The sequence below is a fragment of the Sylvia atricapilla genome, chromosome 4 (genome assembly GCF_009819655.1).
Source record: "Sylvia atricapilla isolate bSylAtr1 chromosome 4, bSylAtr1.pri, whole genome shotgun sequence".
Lineage (NCBI taxonomy): Eukaryota > Metazoa > Chordata > Aves > Passeriformes > Sylviidae > Sylvia > Sylvia atricapilla.
Genome location: NC_089143.1, coordinates 72,103,747 through 72,128,533, shown reverse-complemented (window position 1 = coordinate 72,128,533; position 24,787 = coordinate 72,103,747). Strand labels below are relative to the sequence as shown.

Here is a 24,787-nt window from a genome sequence, read left to right as displayed (position 1 = left end):
AATGAAGTGCAAAACTGTAAGAAAAAGCTAATTAGTATCAAAATTGCTTTGACTGAGCAGACTAAGAGGCTGTTTATATGGGGAAGATGCACTCAAACAATCCCTCACAGCTTCATCAGGTAAAAGGTTTCTGAGCAGTGAGAGAATTCACTTATTTTTCTGTGAGTCACATTTTTAGGGAAAATTGGGTTTGTAGTTGTTTTATGGTTTTTTGTGAGCTTTCCTCATCCGTTATGAAGTTGAATTCCTGCAATTGTTTCATCAAATAAGGACTTCTCTATCCCTGGCCCTCAGACCACTTCTTGTTACTGCTGGGGAAAACAATAAATAGGAAATTTTGGGCCTCTTGACTTTTCGGTTAGCCTGCATTAAGAAAATAAATGTTATTTAAACAGCCTCTTCTGAGGACCATGCTTAAGGACCGAGGCCTCCTCCAGTGCTGTGACTTTGTTCCATTCATACAAATACTTCCAGCACAAATGACTGCCCTTGTTGGCTTTGAAATTGTAACCACTGGAGACAATGGACTTTTACTGCCCAGGAGTATTAGGGCTGATTTGATGAGAATGATGAAGCTGTACCCATTTCTACTCAAAAAGGCATTAGAAGCTAATGCCTTGGCCTGACTGTGTGGGTTCAGAATGTTTTACCAGGAAAGGAGAAAGCCAGCTTTGAGAGAGGCAACAGGCACTAAGGGCAAATCTGCTCTAGATGATGTGTTATTATGCTGCTGTACTGAAGTCCTGGAAGTAAAATAAATACAAGGCAATGAGGAGTACAAGTCTTTAACATCAAATAAGGCACTAAACTGAATTTTGGACAAAAAAAAGTGAATCGATTCTTGAGGTAACATGGGAAATTTGAAAAAAAGTAGAGGTTGATATGCTGTCAGTGAAAAATGGAAAGGGATTGGACCAGGTGTGATATCAAGAGGTTTCAAAGTGCAGGGTTAGCATTTCTGCTGGACACACTGCACAAGTCTTGCTTGGTCTCTCATTCATGAGACAATTATTAAATTCAGTAAGGGCAAAGCTGAGAAGGCTTTAGAGAAACTTGTCCAAGAAACCTGTAACGAAGCTCACATAAAGAAATGCAGGACTGGTTTGTTTAGACTTCTCCATTTCAACAACAGCAAGATCAGTTCTCATCTTACTGTTCTGCCATGTTTATTGGAGGCTTACAATTTACATATACAGTGCCTTCAAAACGGCAGAACTGAGGCTCTGAGGGTCAAAGAACCCTGTTCTGCTTCTGTAGTTGGCCCTGCTCTAAATCCAGCTTGGACAAAGACTAAGAGTCAGCTCAGGGATAAAGCCCTATCTCCAAAACCATAAACCAAATCAAAGGGATTGTTATTTGTGATTCTTGCAGGAAGCCCAGCCAATTAGTCCACTGACTAATGAGGAGAGCCCTTGTATCTAATTACAAAGCGGCAAGCTCATTACCAGCCACCGTTGAAATACACTGTCAGAGTAGGTGGTCTGAGAGATCTGTCTGGCAGACAGAATTCAAACCTAGGCATTAGGGAACTACACCAACAGGGAGTTGTTACCATCTGACACTTCACTGTGGGAACCTGGCAGGGGTGGTGGGGCACAGAGTGGGTGCTGTGGTGAGAACCTGTCACAGGGGTGCTCCTGGCTTAGACAGGCTGAGCACTGTGAGCTTCGTGCCCCAGTGCCACGTGAAGATGAAGGTCATCTGACGTGTGTGAGTGGCACCTGCACCTCAGGGAGTGAATGAGGCAGGAGCAATGGGAGAAGCAGCACAGTAGTTTTGCAGCAACATGAAAACACTGATTTTGTGGAAGAACGGGCTCGCTGTACTTTGGCTGCTCCAGCAGCGTGGAGCAGTCATTTCCCACTGCCAGCCATTCATTCAGCACCTCTGCATTGGCACGAGTGGCTGACTCACCACCCTGCCCAGTGACAGTGTGCTGCAGCAATTACAGCTCTGGGAGAACCAGCAGCGTGCAAACAAACTGCATCTGATGTGTGTGCACTGAGACCACACAGCGGCCTTCACCCTGCTCATTTCACGGATGAGTACAAAGTCAAAGGCAATAAAAGCATTCTCCTTTAAACTGGGGGCAAAATAAAGACCACAAGACAAGAAATCGATAACCCTTCACTGGGGCTCCCCAGCCACTACAGCATGTCTCCAGCTTTCGTGCTGCAGTGCTTTACAGGGCAGCCCTTTGGGAAAGGCAGCAATGGGGAGTGACCTTCAGCTGCAGCTGAGCCTGGTGACTCCCAGGGAGCCACAGGGAACGTGGCAGTGGGGACACAGGGTCTGCCCCAGCACCACTCACTGACCCCCACAGACACCTTCTCCTAATTACCTGATCTTTCAAGAACATTTTGAGAGGCTTTCCCTGCCCCCATTTTTTATTATTGACATTATTACTACTGCTATATCCTATTTAAAGGAAGAAATGCCTCTTCCTGATAGTATCTTTCTCTTAAGAAATAAGAATTCCAGCAGGAACATAACTTTTGTGCCCATATATCCAACTAACAACCATTGCTGTCCCACTTTCAAAGGCGTGTGTAAGGAGAAATACACATTTGGTTACTGTTCTGCACACACTCTTTTCTGGACATGCACAAGAAAGCCTCACAAAAGTAGTGCATTTGAGATATTCTGCAGTAATATCATTATTCACTTGCATTTATTTCTTATTGCAGAAGGACTCTAAGGGTTATTTCTTATCTCACTTTATATATTCACAGTTACCATTACCAACAGTAATGTCATTTTTCTATTGTTCACAACATATAAACTTTTATATTTATACTAATAACCCATCTTACCAATCAATCCCCCTGTGGTAGTTATTTCTATTAAAGAACTGTACCTCCTCAAAGGTTTTTGGGCTGGGGGAGTTACTAATGATGGAAGGATGCATGATCAGGAACAAATACAAGGCTGTAGTACCTGCAAATAGGATAAAAGTCCAAGATTTAAAATATAACTACACACACACTCACACATATATTTTTGAGGGGATCACAGTTGCAGATGCGGCTAAATCAGCTTTATTCCATTTTATTTCACTGAGGGGATGTTGATTTCTGTCACCTAAGATCCTGTGCTTTCTGAGCTTTTAGAATTAGGACATTTAAAGAACTATAAATAGTTAATACAGACACTGGAGTGCCAGTGTAAAAATCTGGTTATCCTACATAAAATAGCCGTGTTTTAAAAAAATAATGATTTATGTATGTGAGACTGTCACAAAAATAATTTTTAAATCTTGCATTCAGTAGCTATTGAGGATTGGTGAAGACGAAAGGAAGCTTACATGCAATTTTCTGATTACAGAGAAGTAACCAGTAGTATAAACTACTGCAATCTTGTAAGTAAAACTGTCCATTAGGAACTTCTTGACTTGAAAAAAACACCAAGAAGTAACATGATTCTATGAACAAGACACATGCAAGACAAGAACTTGCAATTCAGAATCCAACACATCTGAAAGATGGCTCCGTCCTGTCCCTTCCTTTTTCCACTTTGACAAGACCTTGTGTATCTTCCTCATCTCTTTATCAAAGCACTCATTTTGACAGAAAGTTCGCCCCAAAAATGACACACCCCCCAACCCTGCATTTTCAATGTGCACTTGACTGTGGCTGTAACTTACATTATTAAGCTATATTTGCACGGTATCTGAAAATAAAGCAATGCTGTTGGATGATCAAGATCTCTACACAGCAGCCTGAGTCAGCAGTGATTAAATGGTTTATTTATTTGAACTTACACACAGCCTGTCTCGTTGGAATAAAAGAAAATCTCACCAGTTTTCTGGGGTCCTACGACCAAGAATTTTGGTAAGCGGTCACAGGTTTTTTCCTTAGACCAGATATCTCTGTGCCGTTTGTCATCACAGGGGTTCTAAAACAGAGGAGAAAACCCAGAATGTCATTGGCAATCCCAGTTGAAAAAGTTCTTAAAATTACCCTTCTAGATAAATAACCTATTTTTTGCCCATGTACAAACATTCTTATCAGAAATTATTATTTTTGCTTATGACTGAAAACCAATGCATTCCACAACTATTCCAGTGATTCAGATTGGCATTTCCAATGTAACCAGGTCAGATTAAGTGTCTGGATGTTTTTTAAGGAGAAGGATGTAGACAAAATATATCCTACACATATATAGTTGCCTCATTCCTGTAACAGCTACCACACTCTATATGCTGCATTTTAAAACTAGAAGAGTTAAGTTCATTATGTTTTAAGGCTTTTTATTTACAAACACATATTCTGATCTTCCAATTCAAAACAGTACCTAATATTAATCTTTAATCTTTGCTGCTTCACCACTGAATCAATTTAAATTTGTTCTGGAAATGCTACTCACAAACAATTTTTGGCACTGTTGTTTGGCAATACTGCACTGAGACATAGAGAATTATCTCCACATACCCCTTTGAGGCTTAAGAATATACACCTGTATTCAAAATCACATCAATTATGGACAAAATAGACCACATACAGTATGTAACTTAAAAATGTCTTTTCTAAGTAATTATAATTTTTCAAGTAATTTGGCTACCAGCTAATTTCCATTTTTAAAATTATTTTCTCTTAGTATTATGCAAAATCCTTGACATTTTCCCCTCTAGTTCAATGTTTTATTCAAAACCAGCATGAATGTCAAGATGCATATTTAAGTACAAATTTGCAATCTCAGACCCCAACTTGGCAATTCAATATCCAAGGCTGGAAAACATTTTAGTAAGCAAGCTTAGATACATTTTTATGTTTGATTTAGTAAAGTTTGCTCCTTAGAACATTTCTACCAAGGCACCTTAGTAAGATTTTATATTCAGGACTCAGGTATCTACAGCTTCCTGGCAAACTTCTTCCTTGGGCAGCTCCCAGCCTATTGTGAATAATGTAATATTCTGTTCCATCTCATCTATTTCCACTTGGCTAGGGTATTCATGGTCTTAATGCTCTCTTCTCTTCTTGGATGCCCTCTTCTCCTTACACACTTGGAGAAAAACCTCATTTCTTTGACTACCAGAAGGTGCATATACAGCTGCCTGTCAAATGCTTTATTCCTGTTAATTCCAAAAAGAGAAGAGAAATAACCCAGCGTGCAGTTGCCTGCCTTTCCCCTCGTTTTTAAAGGCAAGTAGAGTCACAAATAAGACAAATTAAAGATAATTTGAATTACACATCTTAATGCATAATAATTTCACAGCCTTTTACAAGCCACAGGGAACACAATCACATCCTGAAGCTTCAGTTGGCTGTTTTATGGAACCAACTTAGAAATGTGACTGCTTTTCTCTACAAGAAACTGAAACAAAGAATTAAAAAATAAACCACTGAGACAATTTTTTTCTGCTCTCTTGCTCAGCCTTCACCTGCCAGAGGGGGTCCTTCTGCTCAGGGAATAGCTCAAAATACTTGTGAGCCAGCTGGACCGGGGGAAGGGTTTGCAGTCTGAGGTTTGTCCAGGTATGAACGAAGTTGGCCAGGTTGACGAAGGTGTACAAGCCCAGGCGGTCGTTCCCGTAATTGGACAAGTGTGTCATGAAGATGCTGATCTGCGGGAGACAAAAGGAAGAGCGCGCTCGAGTCCTTGCATCACTAGATGGCAGTGCAGCCTCGGGTAGTGTAAATCTCAGCTGCGTTTTGCTCTCGGAGCAGCAAGCCTTGGATCACACCCGCACAGCCCTGACCGCCCTCATTGATCACATCCTCCTGCTCAAGTCAACGCCAGGCAATCGATGAGGAAAACGCTGGAACAGGGCCCAGGAGCTCTGTGAGGGGCAGGATGTGTAATGCTACCCTGGGCTTGGGCAGTACTGACAGCACCTTTATGTGCATTTACTGCACAGGATACTGCAGAAACAATGCCCCGTGCTGCACTTTAACAGGAATACAAATGCAATGTTAAAAACATACTCCCTGTTTTCATGGAAGAGCAAAGGAGCCACAGATCAGGGAAGCAGCTGAGTTCTACTGCTGCCACTTTAATCTCATGGCTGCAGGTCTAAGTTTTGTAGAGTTAGTAGTTCATCTCTTCTGCAAAGATATTCTGCAGCACTGGCCTGACACACACAACAGACAAAAAACCAAAATCTGAAACCTGAGTAGTTTCAAATAACGGCGCACAAAATAGTCCCAAACAAAGACCACCACAAGTTTTAAGGCTGCTGGTGTTTTTACTCCCCCAGTACCTTACCAGGAAGGTGATACCCAGATAGCACCCTCCTGCCCCAGCCCTGGCTCCAGCTGCACTTCTGCACTCCCAATGGAAGCAATGCTTCCGCGAAGGTTTCTCCGAGGAAGGGCATTTTTGGATACACCTAAACTGAGCTGGTGAGCAGAGCAGGAATACACAGACTGCAAGGATAAGCTCTCAGGGACTGAGGAAGAGCTGCAGACAGAACCCTCTGTTTTCTAAAGTGATCCCTCTTTTCCAAGGTAATTTTTCACTAATGCAACTTTTCACTAATGCTCTCACACTGAAATCTGCAAACCCTCGCCTCTCCACCAGTGATTTCTTTCTTGAAGTCTTTTTAAAGTACAGCTCCTCCAAAACAAACTCTCCAGCCTAATTGCCATTAAAAAATTAGAACCATGACTCTTTTTATAAATCCATCTGCTAATGCCATGAATGAGTAATTTCTATTTAAAGTAAGACCTGATGTAAGCCACTTTAAAAAAAGAAAAGCTTATCTCAGTCATAATTCTGAAATTAGTGCAGAAACTGAAGTTAATCTTCTGTAAAGAAATTCCAGTCCTCAGCTTAAAGAAGTAAAAAGAAAAGAATGAAAAGCTGGTATTTACAGTAAAATCAGAAGATACACACTGCTAAATCACTAGATGATCTTTCTTTGTGAGCAGGACTGAGATTGAAAACTCCTTCCCTTTAGGCACCAAATGTATAACCTTTTCAGGTTTCCTTTTTTATTTCAGTTCTCAAAGCAGGAATAGAGCAGCCACAGGACTACCTTGTTCTCACTAAAGTCACAACCAGCGGGTTTCCATAAAAAAGGTTAACTCGCTTTCCTGACAGCCCCTTTCTTTCCTACACTTGGGCTGACCTCTGACATTTCTAATGTCAGTTCACCTCCTGGCAACTCCTCACCTGCCAACAGCTACTGCACTGCCACGAAAGAAAAAGCAAGAGAAGTTGAAAAGATTGCTAGTTCAGGGAAAATATAATTATTCTTTCCCTGAAGAGAATATCATTGTAATTTTAAGAATGTCAGCACAGGCTGAGAAATTGACCGGACATATCATCATAAATAATTTCCAGCATATAAAACTGTATCAGTGAAGGGGAAAAATTACCAGAGACCTAAGCTCCCATTTTAGTTGTATTTTTTTAAGTCAAATACTTTATGGTTAATTATTTACAACACAAAGATGATCAAATGCTGGTTGAAAACTTAAATGGCTGAGTCTTGTAAAGAAATCCATACGCAGCCAAGTGGATACATGACCTAATACATGACTTGGCATTGTAGAAAAAGACTCTTCTAGATGGCATCACAATTATCAGAGATTAGCTGAGAGGGATGGTGGATGACTCCCCACTTCCCTGTGCAGCAGGATGGGAACACATCCATTCCCTTCCATCTGCAGGTGGTGCCGTTTCACACCAGGACAGAACACAAGGATGATTTTTTTTTCCCTTCCATACTGGGTTTTTGATGCTTTGATTTGCTCCACATACCACGTCCTGAGTCATTCAAACAAGTTCTAATTAACAAGAATCATTATTCTTTCTCTGCAACTAATAGCATGCTGGACTTCTGAAGATTTACTCTCTGGGAACCACCAATCAGGAAGCTCTAAAAGGAATCCTTTGTGGCCACATCCCAAGGCTAGACCCAGTAAATAACACTGTTTGTTCAATAATCTCCCACCTCTGGGAAATGCTGTAAAATACAAACAGACGTTCGTATATTGCTTTATTGCTCCTTTAATAGGGAAGTAGTTGTGAATGGATTTATACTTACTTTAACAAGCATTTTAACCTCCCTTTCTGATAAAAAGAGCTTATTTCATTTTATTATTTCCAGCACTCCTCTCAAATAATTTCTTTCAGGCATCTCAGCATTTTCTTTATTTCAGCACAGAAGGATCACCCTTTTCTAGCTGCTCCTCATAAACAAACCATCATCTTGGTTGCACTTCAATGCACACCCTCCATGGGATTTAATATCCTTCACGAGGGAACTGAAATGGAATGCAGACCATTTTTAAAATGATGGTTTGGGACTAAATCTGGCCTCCGGGCAGCAGCTCCTTTCCTGCTCTCACACATTTTCAGATCAGAGCTCCAAAGGTGCTCTCCTGTGCTCTGCCTTCTCCTTCCACTTCTTCTCAGCAATTTCTCCTTCCCCAGAGTGAAAGGACAGAGGTCTAAGTTACATTTGCTCTCCTTCCCCAGTCCTGATTTTATTTGGAATTCTGACTGATACTGCAGAAACAGAGGGAAATGAGAACAAGCACTCAGGAGAAAGAGCTTTTATCTTTTTGACTGCTCATTCTAGGCTGCATATTTCCTTACAACATTTCCCAATTAGAGGCAATAGCTTCTAGGTCAACAGAGTTGAGAGCTGAGACCGAGAGGGAGCTGCTGTTATTAAACCACGTCTCAGGGAATGATGAACCAGCATGATCTAATTTATGTATTAAGAACAGAGAGATGCTTGACAAACAACTTACACAGAATGAAACAATGCAATAAGTAATGCAGCTTCTAGAGGTATGGTAACTGGCTGGGTGTTTTAACAAATACTGATCACAACAAAATCAAAATTACTAGGGTACTGCACCTATTGAAATCATACAACAAGGACGCTGCTCAAACTAAGCTTCTGGAGTCTTGGTAACTGCTGCTGTTCCCTGACGAAACAGAGGTGCCTGCCTCCAAAAGGAATGGAATTCCTGATTTCTGATTTCCTGATTTCCTAGGGGAAATTATCATTCCCACTTGACTAGCCCTTCCTAGGGCTCCTGGCTTCTTGCTCTGGAGTCAAGGGGTCTCTCTTAAGGTGCCAGGATCAGAGCCCAGAGCAGAGAGAAGACTTTTTTCAGACATCAGCTGCAGCAGCAAGGGAAGTAGAGGGAAGTCTGAGACTTGCAGGACACCGATGATCTGGAAGAATTTAATTATTTTGGCATTTCAAATCTAGAACTAGAAGAGTTGGTATAAGAAAAAACAGGTAATATATTATTACATACTGGACACAATTTTTTAAACCATATATAGATCTACTGCAGGCAATTCCAATTTGAATAAATTCCTACTAATAAACCTGTCATCAAGGTACTTCAGTGACAGGCACTATGTCACCCTCCCATCTGTGCACCAACATTACGAGGCAGCATTGAGGCCTTCCAACTCAATGAAGTTCACACAACCCTTCGAAATGAAGTAAAATTATGATTGACAATTAATTCTGTGGTCTCAGCTAGGCACTAGCAGCAGATGCATCACCAATTTGGAATATTGCTGGTATTTTAGCTACTGAGCACATGTTTACAGGCCACGAGAGTGCATGCAGCTCTCAGAACACCTATATTCCAATTAATTTGGCATTGTGCAGACACTGTTTGCAGTTCTGCTATTGTTTCCAAGTTACTCTGAAGAGTTCTGTTTCAGGTATTCAGAGACTCAGAAACAGCAGGTTTTTGCTCCATTAGACTACCAAAGTGATGGAATAACAAATCAGAGCAGAGTCTATATTGAATATGTATTTTTAATAGCTGAAAGACAGTCCTTTCAGACCTGGATGCTTGCAGAAACGCTGCGTTCAATCCCCCCACAGAGATTCCAGCTTCCAAACTCCCTTTTTAGCCCTGAGCTTGTCCTGCTGCTTTCACAGCTGCCAGGGACCCATCCACTCACAAACTGTGAATGAGTGGAATTCCAGTTACATAGTGGAATTAAACGTGATGGAGCCAGGGAAGAGTTATGAGCTCAGACAAAATCATATATTTGATGTAGTTCTGAACTGCTGACCTGACAGTCAGGAACCCCAAGCTTATTTTCTGCTGCTGCTCATTCCCCTTGTGTGAATCAGCAGTGGTGGTACTGTTCAAAAAGACTTGCTTCACTCTAAACCACCAGCACAAAGCTTTCCATTCAAGAATTTTAAGGATGGTAGACGAGTAAAAATTTCTCACTGCCACATTTTCAATGCATTTCCTGCCTACTGTTAAAAGGAATCAATTCTCAAGAGACAGCTATTCCTGTCTGTTCCACAGCCTCTCCACAATGCCTGTTCCCTTAGGAATTTTTGGGTTGGTTTTGATTTTTGTTTGTGGTTTTTTTTTTTTCCCACCCACAAAATACCAAACTCTGTCTGGCTTTTATGGGTGGGTTTTGAAGAACAGAAAAGAAGGCACAGAATCCTTGCTTTCTGCAGTCAGCCAAAACACTCGGCCAAACTGATTTCCCCCTGCCCCAACTGATGGCAACTATTGCAGGAGTTGTGGGTGTGAGAGGACAGGGAAGAGATGAAACTGATGGCTTTCTCACCCAGGAAGTGGGGCAAGCCTGCCAAATGGAACCATCCCTCCTGCTTCCCACACTCAGTACAGTAAAACGCGAGGTTGTGCCAAGCAAGACGGACAGAAAGGGAAGATCTGAGCCTGAAGGTCTTTGATTTTGCTTTTCTTCCGTAGTGCCAGTTCAGGGTCACATTAAGATACAGCAGGTTCTGCTGATGCTCATACAAATCCTCTCATTTTCAGTGCTAAAGGAGATAATTTCTCCCTTGCTGCAAGTCAATTAGCTTAATAACAGCTCTACTCACTGCAACTGGGGAGAGGTAAAAATTAGAAGAAAATAATACTTAGAACTGAACGCGCACAAAGATTACAATTATTTTAAGATCAATCAAAGTGCCTAAAGCATTAGCAGCCTTTCCTCTTCATCAGCACTGCTGTAACCATGTCAAGAGCACACAGCTGGCTACACATTAGTTTCATTGTTGGGCTGTCAACCATTTGAAGGCTTTCACCAAATTCCTCTCCACAGGGCATTTTCCCTTTTTCTTTCCATCTGCAGACACACAGTACTTTGCAAGGAAGTGCATGTAAGTGCACGTAATGCAATTACTTCATTCTCTTTGTTTCTCTTAGGGGCAGAAAAGGTACAGAAAAATTTCACCCACTGTTGGTTACCCTTACGCACTCATTTTGGAGGATAGAAAATCTCCAGATCTGTATCTTCTATAGTTTGAAGGACCTGAGAAGCAATGATACAGGTGATGGCAGTGTCTACACTGACCTCTTCATTACATGTAGCTCAAAATCTAATGGCTCACTTACTTCAAAGGACTGATTTAGGAAACTGATACAATTTTGTTCCAAGAAACACTGAACAGAAATTTCGTTTATTAATCCAAGAATTTAACTGGATATTACAGAGAGAGATGAATCTGAAATCACTGATGATTCTAACAAGTTTACCAGGAAAAATAATTGCTAAAATGTTTTAAAGTGAGCACAGTGGTATGAAAACCAGTAACGATGTGACAATAAACCAGAGATGTGTCTGACTGGATAAGACAGTTATCACTACACACTTCTACAATGCACATTTTCCTTGTGGCTTTGCCCCAGAATTCCCTGCCTAAATCAGTGCAAGTCCCTCAACTTCCCCAAAAGTCAATTATTTGACTGATAATGTGGGAGAAATAATGCCAGTATACCAATAATACAGGCTGCTGAAGCTGGCTTTTTCTTTTCCTGTGAAACACTTTGTGCAAGATCCTGATATAGCACCATCTCGCCCGGGGGCCGCTGCAGTCAGCAAGATCTTTAACAGGAGACAGACATACCAAATATTACTTGAAGAGTGGGTAACAGTGTTCTCTCAGTGCTTGGGCTCTTTTTCAGCTTGGTGGCACTTCAGGATTTGGGACGCCTCACAGGAACAGTGGTCAGGGTCACTTCCCAGCCACCAGTGCAGGGACACCAATGCAAACCACAGGAACACAACCTGGCAGCTGTGAGATTTGCTACTCCCAGCTGGTTCCCAGTTACACAGACAGCATCTGCAGAGCAGGACTTCCTGAGGCCTTCCATACCTGCAGAATGTCTGGGAACAGGGCCATCCCACTGGTTCTCATGACAAAAACTCACAGCTGCACACACGGTGGTCCTGTGGATTTTGTGGTTTATCCTGCACATGGTGGCTGATCGAGCACACTGCATGGAGGCAGTCTCTCTTACACCACTGCACAGCCAAACCACTGAGAAATTTTGGGCTTCACTCTTGGGGACGTTTATTTCAGAGCAGGGAACCCAGCTTCTGAAGTCTCAGCCTGGTAACTTCCACTTCAAAAATTGCATTTACTTCCAAATTAAACATAAGGAAAACATTTGTTAAGATTAACATTTAATCCGCACTCACATTTTCCAGGTTTGGAAACTAACTATTTATGTACTCATTATTGAAAAGGTTGCTTAGTTGACATTGTAATGATTCATGGGTAGTCTTTTCTCTTCTTAGTTTTGTATCAGTAAAAAATAACATTTTGAAAATGCCTCATAATGGAATTTTTGCATCCTCCCAACAGCTGTGTGTTTCACATAAAGAAATGCCAGCAATTTTAATGAAAATGCAACAAAGCTTACAAAATCCAAAATGCCACTCCATAACTACACAGACTCCTAAAACTACTTAGTCTTCATTCTAGTGTCTAAATTTTTGCCCAACTCTGACATGCAAAGTATGACCTAAATACATGCAAGACCTAAACCCCACAAAGACACAAACCTCAGTCTTTAAACTGACTGTGTGCCAGACTAATGCTTAGAGCTTTAGGAATTGTTTTTAGGCAGATATTTAGAAATGGGATGCATCATTTGTTCAAAGGCACTCCTTAGAAGGAGTCTCGGAGTGATTTTGGCCTAATAGTCACTTACAGTCGTATTTAGAAAACACTGCATTTAACTTCTCTTCTTTTAGGCTGTATTGTGTTGGGGCTATCATCATTTTCAGAAGTAGGTGATCACACAGTCCACACAGCAATGCATGGCATGAATTGAAGACCTACTTGGAATGTATAAAAAGACATTACTGTACACACATTCCAGGATCTCAGGCAGACAGGATCAAACCTCCATGATGAATATCAAAAATCATGGTTGTTTCACTGCTTGCCTTCTCCTCCATTCTCTTCATTCTTTTAATTCAAAAGGCTTATGCCTCAAGCACTCATATTAAACTTTGCTGTTTCCCTGCTGCTGTAAAATAGTTTTTGGCTGTTGTGGCTGTATTGCAATGGGGAATATATTTTGTCCTGACTCAAAATACTGTTCTGTGCCTTCCTCTAATTTGCTCACCTAGTAACTTCTAGTCAAAACCCACATATTGCCAAAGGACTGCTACAGTGCCAATACCCTTCCCCACCCAATGAATTTCCCAGGTCTCAGCTCTGTTAACCTGGGGCTGGAGGCAGATGGTCTGGAAGGCCCCTTCCACTCTAAACAATTCTATGAGTGATTCTGGGCTGTGCCTGCAATGAAACACATCATCAAAGCCAGCACTGCAACCACTGCCACCCTCCAGAAGGGAAACCACGTGTGTGCTAGGGGAAGTAAAGTTTTTATTTCCTAATTCTGCTATGTGAACATGAAGAAGGGGAGCAAAACACTAACTGCTCTCAAAGAGCCAAAACTACAGCCTGAAAGCATCTGAGGCATGAAAAATACAACTGCATATAAACTGCTGAAGTAGCTTTCAGAAATGGTTTTCCTTTGGACTGCATCACAATGCAGAAGATTAAAAAAGAGCACAAACTATTTCGGCTGTTTTTCCAAAAGACTTGAGTGAAAATATGTTTTGTTCCCTTTGGTGTTCCCAGTGACTACATTTTTATAAACCAGCAGAATTTTATTTTGATGTTTGATTTGGACGCCAAATGAAAATCTCATCTAAAAGCTTGTCTGAAAGGTCAGTTTTGAGGCAGCTGACCTAATGCCATGCCATTTTGAAGTACTACACCGCTCTCTTCTGTCAGTGTTCTGTAGCTTCAGCACCTCACTTCTTGTTTATCTTCCATTAAACATAAATGAAAGGTTAAGCAGACGTGGTTCATTTACTCAGATCTTTTCTTTGAACAGTGTGGTTCTTTCAATTGGATCTCCTCTTTGAAGCTGCTAGGAGAGAGCCACTGAAATTCCTCAAAACTGATTGGAGCCCAGGCATTCCTTGCTTGCAGCCTTCTCACCTCAACAAGCGCTCCCAGGACTTTGCACCAGGACTTTGCCACAGCAGAGAAATGAACTTCACCTGAGACAGTCACAGCAGTTCTTTACATTCAAATTCTTCAAAAAATTAAATCTCAGGGGTCTTATTTCATGTGAAAAGTAAAGAACAAGACAGGCTGGCACTGCTGCATTACTAACAAAGCAGTTGTCAAAAAAAGGTGGGGACTGCTTTGTACAACTAGCAACATATATTAGATCTTAATTTACTTAATTAAAAAAGCAAAAGAACTCACTGTCAGTAACCATTACTGTTTGGGAGACCCAGCTGATCACCCCTGGAACATTCAGTAACTTTTTCTTCAGTTAAAATTTAAAAAACATTTCAAAATTCCGCTGTACTTACTGGATTAAGCACCACTGTGAAGAACAACTCTCCTCCTTGAATACTTTTGTCTAATTCCTTTGGACCTCCAGGATACTCTTTATAGAAAATGGTGTGGGTGAATAAGCCACAAGTTTGCCTAGGAAGCACCTGAATTTATGAAAAAAAAAAAAAAAAAAAACAAAAAAACCATAAAAAATTCAAGATTTTATACTTTTAATGAGATGATAAAAGTCAGAGAAGTAACATATAATTGCTGTGTATATTTGGCCTCTCAACTTTGCTGGAAATCAACACTGATCTAGATGAATTTTGATCACTAAAACCGTAACATCCAAAAATTCATCACATTTTGTTTGAAACTGGAGACAGATCTCTATCACCAAATTACAATTCCAGAGCCGCCTCAAACTTTCTGTCCATAACACCTCATTCTAAATCCAAGTATTTGAAGTCTAAAGTTTTAAAATAATGTGAAAGATAATCTAAAATATTATCAGTCTATATCGTATCAATCAGTTCCACTTTTATCTGAATGATGCTTCGTTGTAAATTTAAACTCTAAGTGGAAAGGCAAATTGGGGTTTTTTTGGCTTAGGCATCACCACCACCAATAATTCTACTCTGAGTCATAGGGAATTTTGCCATTAATGTGCACCTAACAAGAAGGATTTACTTCTCATTCAACTGTGGTATTTTTTAAGACCAGCTGAAATACATCATACAAGTGAAATTATTAAAAATAATATTCCAAGAAGAAACCTTTTAAATATAAAAAACTACTAAATGCAGTTAGGTTCTGCCTCAGAAACTCAAAATATTTTCTCCTGAATTCAGAAAATAATTTACTGGAGAGTGTTTCAATTATGTCTATTCCTTATGGAAAATCAATAGCTGAGTATGGATGTTCATGTATAATGCTTAACTGGGACTGTTATGATAGATTAACTTTTAAAGCACACAAATGCCTTATTTGAAACAGGCTGTGGTTTTGTACTCTCTATTTCTTGCAGTTTCATTTCTCAAGATACTTTTTTGTGCTGTAGAGAATACTGTGATCACGGATTGTAAATTCTGTGTTGTCAGAAAACGTATGGAATTTGTACATCTGCTATAAGACTTGCCTAAGTTCTGGAAAAAACCTTTGGATTTTGGTGAAGAAATATGAGAACAATTTTTTCACAGAGGCAGGGAATGAAGCTGGTACTGGATGGGAGGTGCTCTGACAAATCTTACACAACAATGTTCTTACCCAGTGTGCTCATTACTATTAGTCTGCAGATGTAAAATACTGATGCATTTGCCCTGGAGAACTGAAAGCCTGAGACTCCCTGAACAGGTGGTTTTCTATGACTGGCTTTGGAAATAGATTTTTGGCTGCAGTGTCCTTGTGTTAAATCTCATTATGTGTCTTCAAATGACGTGTTTTTACAAATATTTATGGAAGGGATTTTTGGAGATTCTGAGTCAATCTGTCTTCCCCAAATGCTCTGTGCTCCCTGAGCACATCCACAAACCCGTTATTTCACCCGCTTTGAGGATTGCTTGGAGGAGAACAAACTGTAGCTCAACCCCATACTGGTGTCAGCTCTGTTCCTAGATTTCTGGAGATCATTTTCATTTGCCTCGCCCAAAAATAGATCAAAACTTTCTAAACATTAGGTCTTTGCTTAGGAGAGCGGTATCCACGGCAACCTGAGAACAATACCAGAATTCTGTTCTAAGTGGCAGTGCTGTGCTGTGCTCCTGACCTCCCCAAAGTGCCTGCTGCACCAGAGGTGCCACACAGGGCCCCCAGTCACTGCCCTCCTACACGCTCCAGAGGAAGTTACTTGGGAACGTGCCACCGAGGACTTTGGAAAGCTGTTTTGAAACCCTTCTGAGATAATACTGACAAGATTGAAGCCGAAATAGCCTCCACCCCAGTGCCCAGATGGCCACAGCCCAGCGCCTTCCCTGTCAGTTGTGTACCAGCCCTTCCTTTGGCAAACGGGGCTGTCAGTGACAGTGCTGGGAGGGATGTAACCCAGGAGAACAGCGGGACTAGAGAGCACTTGGGTAGCCTGGAGGTGCTGTGGGTGTGGGAAGTGGTGAGCTGCTTCCCTCCCCACAGCTCCTGAGGCTCTGCCTGCCCCAGGGCTCTGGGTTAAACCAGGCTGCAGAGCCCAGCCCATGTTTGAGTGGGGCTGGAAGCCAAACCAGGGCAACCACGCACAGCTCCTGGGGAAGACAAAGTTACATACTCCCCCAGATCCAGGTTCTGAGCCGGCAAAACCTGGCAATGCCCTTTTGCACTTAACGGTACCATGCAAATTGAAAACCTGATAGAAATCTGCGCCAGCACATTGTGTTAAATGATGCTAAATTGACTTTTTCGTTGAGTTCTCTGAACCAGCATTAACCACAGGACTAGAACAGTTAACAGCCTGTTAATGCTGTCAGCAGGGTGCCTGGATGCCACCTTCATCAGCAAAAGCAACAGACTGATTGTAATTAACAAGACACTGTAAAATACACCTTGCTACTTATGCACAGTGGTACCTGCTTCTCGCAGTGCCAACTTTCAGGACACCCTGCTTTTCCACTTAAAAAAGGAAATTGTTCATGAAATGGCAGAGTACAAAATGAACAGCAGCAATACAACTCACCATGATGTTCTTGTGGATGAAGCCTCGTCTATACCTCGCAGGTTTCAGATGTGGGTATTCCTCTGTGCTGGTAACTCTGATGTTCCAGACCTTTTTCCAGGCATCATAAAGTTGAACATGTACTGGATAGACTCCTGAGTGGTGTGGAGCCACTGCATAGCCCAAGTCAGTTGGGATACCGTGCTCCTAAAACATGACAGAACAATGGCTGCACTCAAAAATTTAAGGAAACTTGATGTTTTGGCACTTCTCAAACGCTTTATTTGTGAAAGACCAAGAACAGGTCTGAAATGCAAATAACAGCAGTATCAAAACATGCTGATCTGGAAGGAGATGGAGGGCAGCACGGTGAAGAAGAAACACAGGATTTTAAGACAAAAGCCTTTTTAGAGAATATTTTTAGGAGTAGGCAGGGAAGAAGGATATAAGTGCATTTACATTGGTTTCTTCAATCTACATTAAACAGAAAGCTGCACTCTTTCAAGCTCTTGCAAGGAATTTGCTCACAAACTCTGATTTCAGAGAGAAAAATCACTGGCACATACTCAACACAACACACAGCATTTGGCAGCTACAATTACAAAGCCAAAATTTCCACTACACGTCCCTTCCCGATTACTTGGATGAAGAGCTGAATTTCAGAGTCACTGCATTTCCCCTCCAGTCCATTCAAAACACAAATCCATTTTCAAAATCCAGCTTAACTATTTTAGTGTCACGTTAAAAATGGAAGAAAGAGAACCACTTGTAACAGTCTACAGGCAGATGTTGTAGACTAAGCCCTTCTGTAGCACATTTTCTATTTTTGAAGCCTCCTGGCTTTTACTGTGTGTCCACACTCACCTTGGTGCCATTACATTCTCTTCCCATCCAATGCATTTTCCTTCAGGTAACTTTCCAAAGGAACAGGATACAGCAGATATTCCTTGATGTGCTGATCAGCAGAATGCACAGTCCACAAGATATCATTTTGCCATGATTTAGGAAGACTGCCCTTGCACTTCCTTTGAATTCTTAGTTTTTAATACAGCTTGAATTGATACAGATTTCCTAACGATACTGTGTGTGCAAAGCATTGGCTGGTACCTGGACCTCATCCTTTGAATTAACTAGTTAATAAGGCACACGAGAATCTCTAGAAAAACAGGTGCCTGGTGTCAGTAAAACCATTTGTTGTGTGCAACAGACACGCCTGGTTCAATCCCAGTGAAGAACCCTGAGTTCTCTGGGTTTAAAGAGAAATGGTGACATTCTTGTTGGCCTTGAGGAATTTACGGCACACATAAAGGGCACTGTGTGCAATCTGACAAACAGGAATGAGGAACATCTGCCCTCCTGGTTGTACTGCATGAGGAAATAAAGAGTGGGTACTCCATCAGTTATGCTGCTTTACACAATTTAATTCCATCACAGATAATCCAGTTTTTCTTCCTTTTATCTTTCCTACTGCCCTTAAGCATGGGAAAATCTCCACAGAACACATTAGAAATTGCATTCTCTAACATCCCATTGCATCTCCTTTATTTGTATATAAATGAAAGTCTGATTTTTAAGGCTTCACCCCTAAATCTCACAATAGGCAGTAATGAATATATAATCTAAATCTTTCACTCTAATAAGGTGCCTAACATCTTCAATGAATTAAGTGTGTCCACTATTCCTTACTGACTGTTATTCCCCAGTGGAGCATCTCCCACACAATACACACATTGATAATGCACGAGGCATCAGCAATTTCGGCCTCTTTCCAAAAAGTGGCTCTGTCATTAAGTTAAATGCTCTGAGCAAATGAAACATAATGAGTAGCTTCATGTCTGTATGTCTAAACATGAAAAAAAATGAATAGAAGGTATGTGTAAGCATGAAGAGCACTGAAAGTAGTGAAGAAAATGACAATTGCTGCAGTTACATAAACCAGGGTCAAAAATGCATTATCCTTATAACACTCTTTAACGATTACATCCTGCACACTAATCCCAGAGGATTCTTAGGTCACACCAGAACTACAAGGACCCATTTCATTTCCAGTGGAGCTTACACAGACTCATATTAAAAGGGCAATTCTGGACACAACATTTTTAGATTTTCAGGAATCTAACACCTACTGCAATGATTGCTCAAAAGGAAACATTGAAGTAAAGCTGTCCTGTACCCAGTACAACTCCATTTTACAGCGAACTTGGTGAAATCTTTGTTTGAAAGAAAGCACGTGTCTCACCTGAAAGCCAAGTTTGCAAATAGAAACTTTAAGTGGCTGATAGTCAGCTCTATCCTGTTCTACACTCACTGACACATGGCCATTGGGTGCACTCTGCTGTTCTGTATTTGAAATCCCCCTGCTCCTTCCAGAGCCATCCCCTGCCAGCTAAAGAGCAACCAGTGGATTTTGAAAAGCAAGAAGGAAAATTAGGCTGTTGGAAGAGCAGATGTAGCTCAGCAAACAAGTTACGTCTGCTGAGATATTTTGATACAGTTAGGTCTCAACACCAGAGCCCCTCTTCAGACAAGCAACGTGTTTTATGTGTGGCAATTTTGTTTTGGTTTATTGCATGAAATTAAGCTGTGGTCTGTTTCTCCAATTTCCTCAGACCTAAAACCTGTTTTGATTTTTTAGTATATTCTCACTGAAGCATTTTGATTCAGAGCTTTGCTGTGAATGAATAATTAGTAAAGGCAATGCTTTTCAAAACAAGTTTCCATAAAGTTGATCCAAAGGGAATGTATAAGATGTTATTGGGTATCACTGCAGAATTGCATCTTTACAAAGGTGACACACTTACCTAACCCTAACATTCTGTGGTTTCACAGTGTCATTTGATGCCTTTCACTGGAGTATTTATTCCTTCAGAAATCTGACTTTTTTTTCCTAACCTAAACAGAGTATTGAGTTTCTGAGTACTTAAATTAAATAAAAAAATGCAAAAATATAACTCACTAAGGCAAATTTTTTGTTGAGGATCATCTGTTCCACCAGTGAGGACTCATTGTGGAAGAGGTGTGGCTGCATGTGACTCCACATGTGGGGAAACCACCAGAACTCATCCACAGATCTCAGCAGCAGGTCGTCACCCTCATCCTCCTCCTCAGTCCCTGCAGGGGGAATTTAAAGCAAGCAAACAAATAAACATTTCTGAAATAAAGATTCTACTTTTATTACATTTTTACAATAATATTAACATAATTAACTGTGACTAGTTAAAATACTTCCTGCTGAAGCACTGGTGACAAAATGGGACAGTCGGGACCACTTTGCTGGCCCACATCCTATTTAATACTCTCTCTTTTATCTCTCCTATTTCTATAGTGCTTTTAAAACAAAACTATTTTAAGGGATTTTATTTTTAGGGATAATATATATTGCTATATTTCTACAGGAGAGATGAGACAATCACATGGATGTACTGTGGCAGCTCAACAGATCCCTCGGTGAAATCAAGACAAAATTTTATGTGATTGGTGGAATTTATCACTCAAAAACAGCCTGAAAAGAACTAAATTTTAATAAAAGGGGGGAGGCATTTAATCTGTCCCACACCAGCAACTAATGCAGGAACACAGCATACTAAGGCCCTTGAGACTATCATTCCTACTTGTCCTCACACTACACAGAACACCACCAAAATCAAAGTAATTTTAGTGTTTGGTTCTTACCTGTGTGATAGAATTTTCCGGAAAATCCCAGGTTGAAAGTAAAATTTGTAATTTGGGCTCTCAAAAGATTCTGAGTATCAAGCAGGGCCTGAAAACGAAACAAACCAGCATATAAACACAAACCTGTAGAAAACACAAGCTGGCGCAGAAATTTAATATAACGATATAAATATTTTTACAGTCATGTGCCTTTTCAATTGGTTTTGCCATTTAAGAACAGCGCTTTGCGTACGACAGAGCAGTAGAGATATTTTTATTAGCACATAAAGATTAAAGACCGCGTGAAAACGCCGTCGTTCTCCTCATGAGGATGGCCAGCTATTAAATGCTGGGTTACCCCTGAATCATGAGACAGGGAAACAAAGACCTCCCACTGGTCACTCAGTAAACCTGGGCCACAGGAATGAATTCCAGCTCCCCTGTGCCCCCAGCACTGCTCCATTCAGCAGGGTGAAGACCAGCTCTCAGTTGCATTTCTCTAGCTCAAGTGCAGCCACAGCATTTCAGTCGTGTTTCAAAATCACTGGCAAAGCAAAAAGAAAAATCTCGAGAGACAGCAAGAAGCTAAATCAATCCTATTCCACAGCAAAGAACTGGATGGCAGATTCCCCCGAATTCTGACTCATTTCTCAGACAGTGAGCATACTGACTGTCAGCATCTGTGTACTTGCACTAAAGCAGTACAAACAAAAAAACAGCATGTAGGAAGACGGGGGAAGCATTATTCATCAGGTACACCTTCCCTCTTTGATTTCAATATGCTCTTGATTTGTTACTCCTAAGATTTACATATTACATTCAGGAGTTCTCTTCCAGACTCTCACACCCTGCTGTTCTCTCATTCAGTCTTTCAGGGGGAACACAGAGACCCAGCTTTCCAAACTTTGCAAAGCAAGAACAAAACAGACGAGCAAAGGTCATCGGAAAGTTTTCCGTGTCAACATGCACAATGATTTTAATAAAGTGTTTGAAAACATTACTGTTATCAGAGAAGAGTAACTGTGTTACGAATGGGGAATGCCTTTAGCTGCACAAAAAATACTAAAATGACTGGAGATTTTCAAAGGTTGAAAGGCCTGGCAGGCGCCCTACTCTTGAAATGCAAAGACAACTTAGTGCCTTGAAAAAAACATGAGCCAGTAATTTTGGTTAGTTTCCCTGGACATCTTCATTATATAAGTAATTTGCCTACAATTATATGCCAACGACAACAAAATACTAGGAAGTCCAGTCCAGTTTAGGTATTAGGCACAGTACACTCAACTTACAGTTCCTTAAAACATGACCCACTCTACAGGTCAAGGCAACATCCACCTTATTAGAGCACACAAGCTTTTCTCCAGGTCTTTCCCAGGGCTCACTTGGTGAAGATATCATCTCTCAGCACAAAGCCTGAAAACTGTCCTGTGAACAAGAGACGTTCCAAAGGCAGGAGCAAAATGAAGCACAGAACGGAGATAATTGAAAACAAGGTCCAGACTTATGAAGCGTAATATTAAGTGAAAAAATATTGCACAGGCTGAGAGTGCAAAGATCTCCGAGGAGGCTTCTTATTCTAATGGAAGGCAGCAAATCTGCACAGGATTAATATGAAAACCAATCCTGAGCTGCTCAGAACCTATTCAATGAAGTAATTTTATCTCTGCATGGTTAAAAAGGGATGAGGCAAATAATCCAGCTATTCCCCTCCTGTGCTGAGGGCACACACTGTTGAGGGGAAGGGATCCTGAGCACAGCCTGACAGTCAGGTGGCACGAAGGGCTGCTTACTCCTTTCCCTCCACATTAAAAGCCGTGACCAGTTTTTGAGCTGAAGGTTTTATCCTGTACCTTTCTAACACCTTCCCAGCTTGTCACCTCCAGCCTGGTCTCAGCAGGATGGAAAACTAGAATGGCAAAAGAGGCTTTTAAAAGGGAGGAGGGAGAAAGGTGGCAAGAGGCCCAAGACACTTCTGTAAGGATGCGACACAGAGTTCACTCCATCCCTGGGCATGAATTCTGCCACTGTGGCTGGCACTTTGTGTTGGGAATGTATCAGCTAATTCCAAGGGTGTACCTGCTCTGCCTGTGAAGAGGGAGGCCCCAGACCTGCTGTGAACCACTCTGGGTACAGACAAGCCAAGCTAACATTTGAGTTGTCGTGCCTATGATTATTTTCTGGGCGACTTGACATTTTACTCATCTTTCAGGTTCTAAAAACAAAATGTTAAAACTCATGAAAAATATATAGTAGCAGATGGCATAGCTGATTACTGTGAGTTTCCATCAGAAAGACAGAAAGAGAGAAAAGTAGGGGGACTAAAAGCCTGAAATTTCATTTCTACATGCTGTATTATAAGCTGAAGGTAAACTGCTGGTATTCTCTGGATATTTTATGATTGTTTATGAACAGCCCCTCTGGGGGTTATGAGATGTTACATAAATACACCAGTACTGAATATCATGTTTTAAAACTGTCTAGTCAAGTCTTCATATGTTTATAAATAATTATTTAGTACATGTTATATTTCTGTTGGTACTATAAGGAAAATAAATCTCTGGCTGCATCATTCCTTTAACGTACACAGCTCCAATGGAGTACTTTCTTTTGAACTTTTGCTACGCTCACAGATCAGGTTCAGGAAATTCCTAGTGCCAGAAGCCAAATGTAAGTGTCCAACACATGATGTAAGACCCCTTTTTTCTTCACTAGTAGTAAAACTAAAAATCTCAGAAAAAGGCCCTGTTACGACTCAAGGGACAGACAAAAGTTATCCTTATGGCAAGACAACACATTTTCTCGTCTCTCAAACAGGACAGAGGCACGGACAGATGACATGGGCTGTCAAAAGTTTTTGCTCAAGGACAAAATATCTTCAGACCTGCTTGCCACTTCCACAGCCAGGAAGCCATCCTCTCTCCTGCCCTCAAATGTCAATGTGGTTTCACTTTAGAGTCTACCACAGAGAAGTTACAAGTGTCAGCCTGTCTTCAGCGAACAGACAGTTGTAATTTCTTCAGCATCAACACAAATATTCAGCCTCAAATATCCTGACTGATCAAAGGAATAAATCAAGATTGCCTTGTTGAACTCTGGTTCACCAAAGAGGAACGACGCCTTCTTTGTGCAGTCACACCAACATATTTATGACTGTTTTCCTGCTGAAAAGCTGCTAAAGAACTCAGGCACTTGAAAAGAAAAATATAGTCCAATATGCTGGTAATTCTACTTGCAATCACGTACATTTCAACTAAATTGGCAAGCAGACAGAGCCTCACAGTGCTGCAGCACTAACATCTTACACTTCGCATCACTACATGCTTTCATGTCAGCAACAAATGCAAGGGCAGCTTCATAATTTTCCAGAAAGCCTTTCTCTTCCTCCTTTTTTTGGGAAGCACATCTCATCTCTCAATGCTCGCTTGCCTAACTGTTTTCCTGTTTGACAATACTATCAAAGGAGTCGTTAAATTAGGAATTATTTTGCTTTTGAGTAAAATTTCTAATGTTGTATTGGCTCTTGAATAAAGGCAGGGACCTTCTGAAAAGGAAGGACAAACTAACAGAAAGTGTAATGTGAAAGCACCCCAAGCTAAGCAGAGCAAGCCCCTCAATGGGAGCTCTTACCCAGGAACAGCTTTGATTTTCCCATACTGCATTTCCTCTGTAACCCCTGCAAGAGAGAGAAGAAACAGAACTAAAGCCATTTTCTGAGTGGAGCTCCTGGTGTGGAGAGGTTTAATGAGCTGTCACTGACGCGATGCCCTTTTACTCTGCGCTTTTTGGGACAGCACTTTGCCTTTTCCTGCTCAGGCACTCACACCACCTGCCTCCCTCCACCTCCTCCTCCTGCAGAGCCTGGGGTGTTGGGAGCAGCAGGACAAGCAGGAACACCGCCTCAGTGAAGGTCCAGCCCAAGTGAC

General features: G+C 41.2%; 2 protein-coding genes across 2 annotated transcripts in view; both read right to left on the bottom strand.

Annotated features, from left to right (window-relative positions):
• Positions 1 to 24,787, bottom strand: part of SYNPO2 (synaptopodin 2) — a 295,612-nt gene that overhangs the window by 209,914 nt on the left and 60,911 nt on the right. The gene's annotated exons all lie outside the window — the stretch shown is intronic.
• LOC136360799 (bifunctional heparan sulfate N-deacetylase/N-sulfotransferase 3) overlaps positions 1 to 24,787 on the bottom strand; it is a 43,801-nt gene that overhangs the window by 4,627 nt on the left and 14,387 nt on the right. The window contains exons 2-8 of the mRNA XM_066318408.1: positions 20,886 to 20,973; positions 20,170 to 20,324; positions 17,235 to 17,420; positions 14,608 to 14,736; positions 5,381 to 5,563; positions 3,798 to 3,894; positions 2,814 to 2,937 (exon numbers count right to left, since the gene is read on the bottom strand). Coding sequence (XP_066174505.1) covers positions 2,814 to 2,937; positions 3,798 to 3,894; positions 5,381 to 5,563; positions 14,608 to 14,736; positions 17,235 to 17,420; positions 20,170 to 20,324; positions 20,886 to 20,973 — 962 coding nt within the window. The remainder of the gene's footprint in view (positions 1 to 2,813; positions 2,938 to 3,797; positions 3,895 to 5,380; positions 5,564 to 14,607; positions 14,737 to 17,234; positions 17,421 to 20,169; positions 20,325 to 20,885; positions 20,974 to 24,787) is intronic.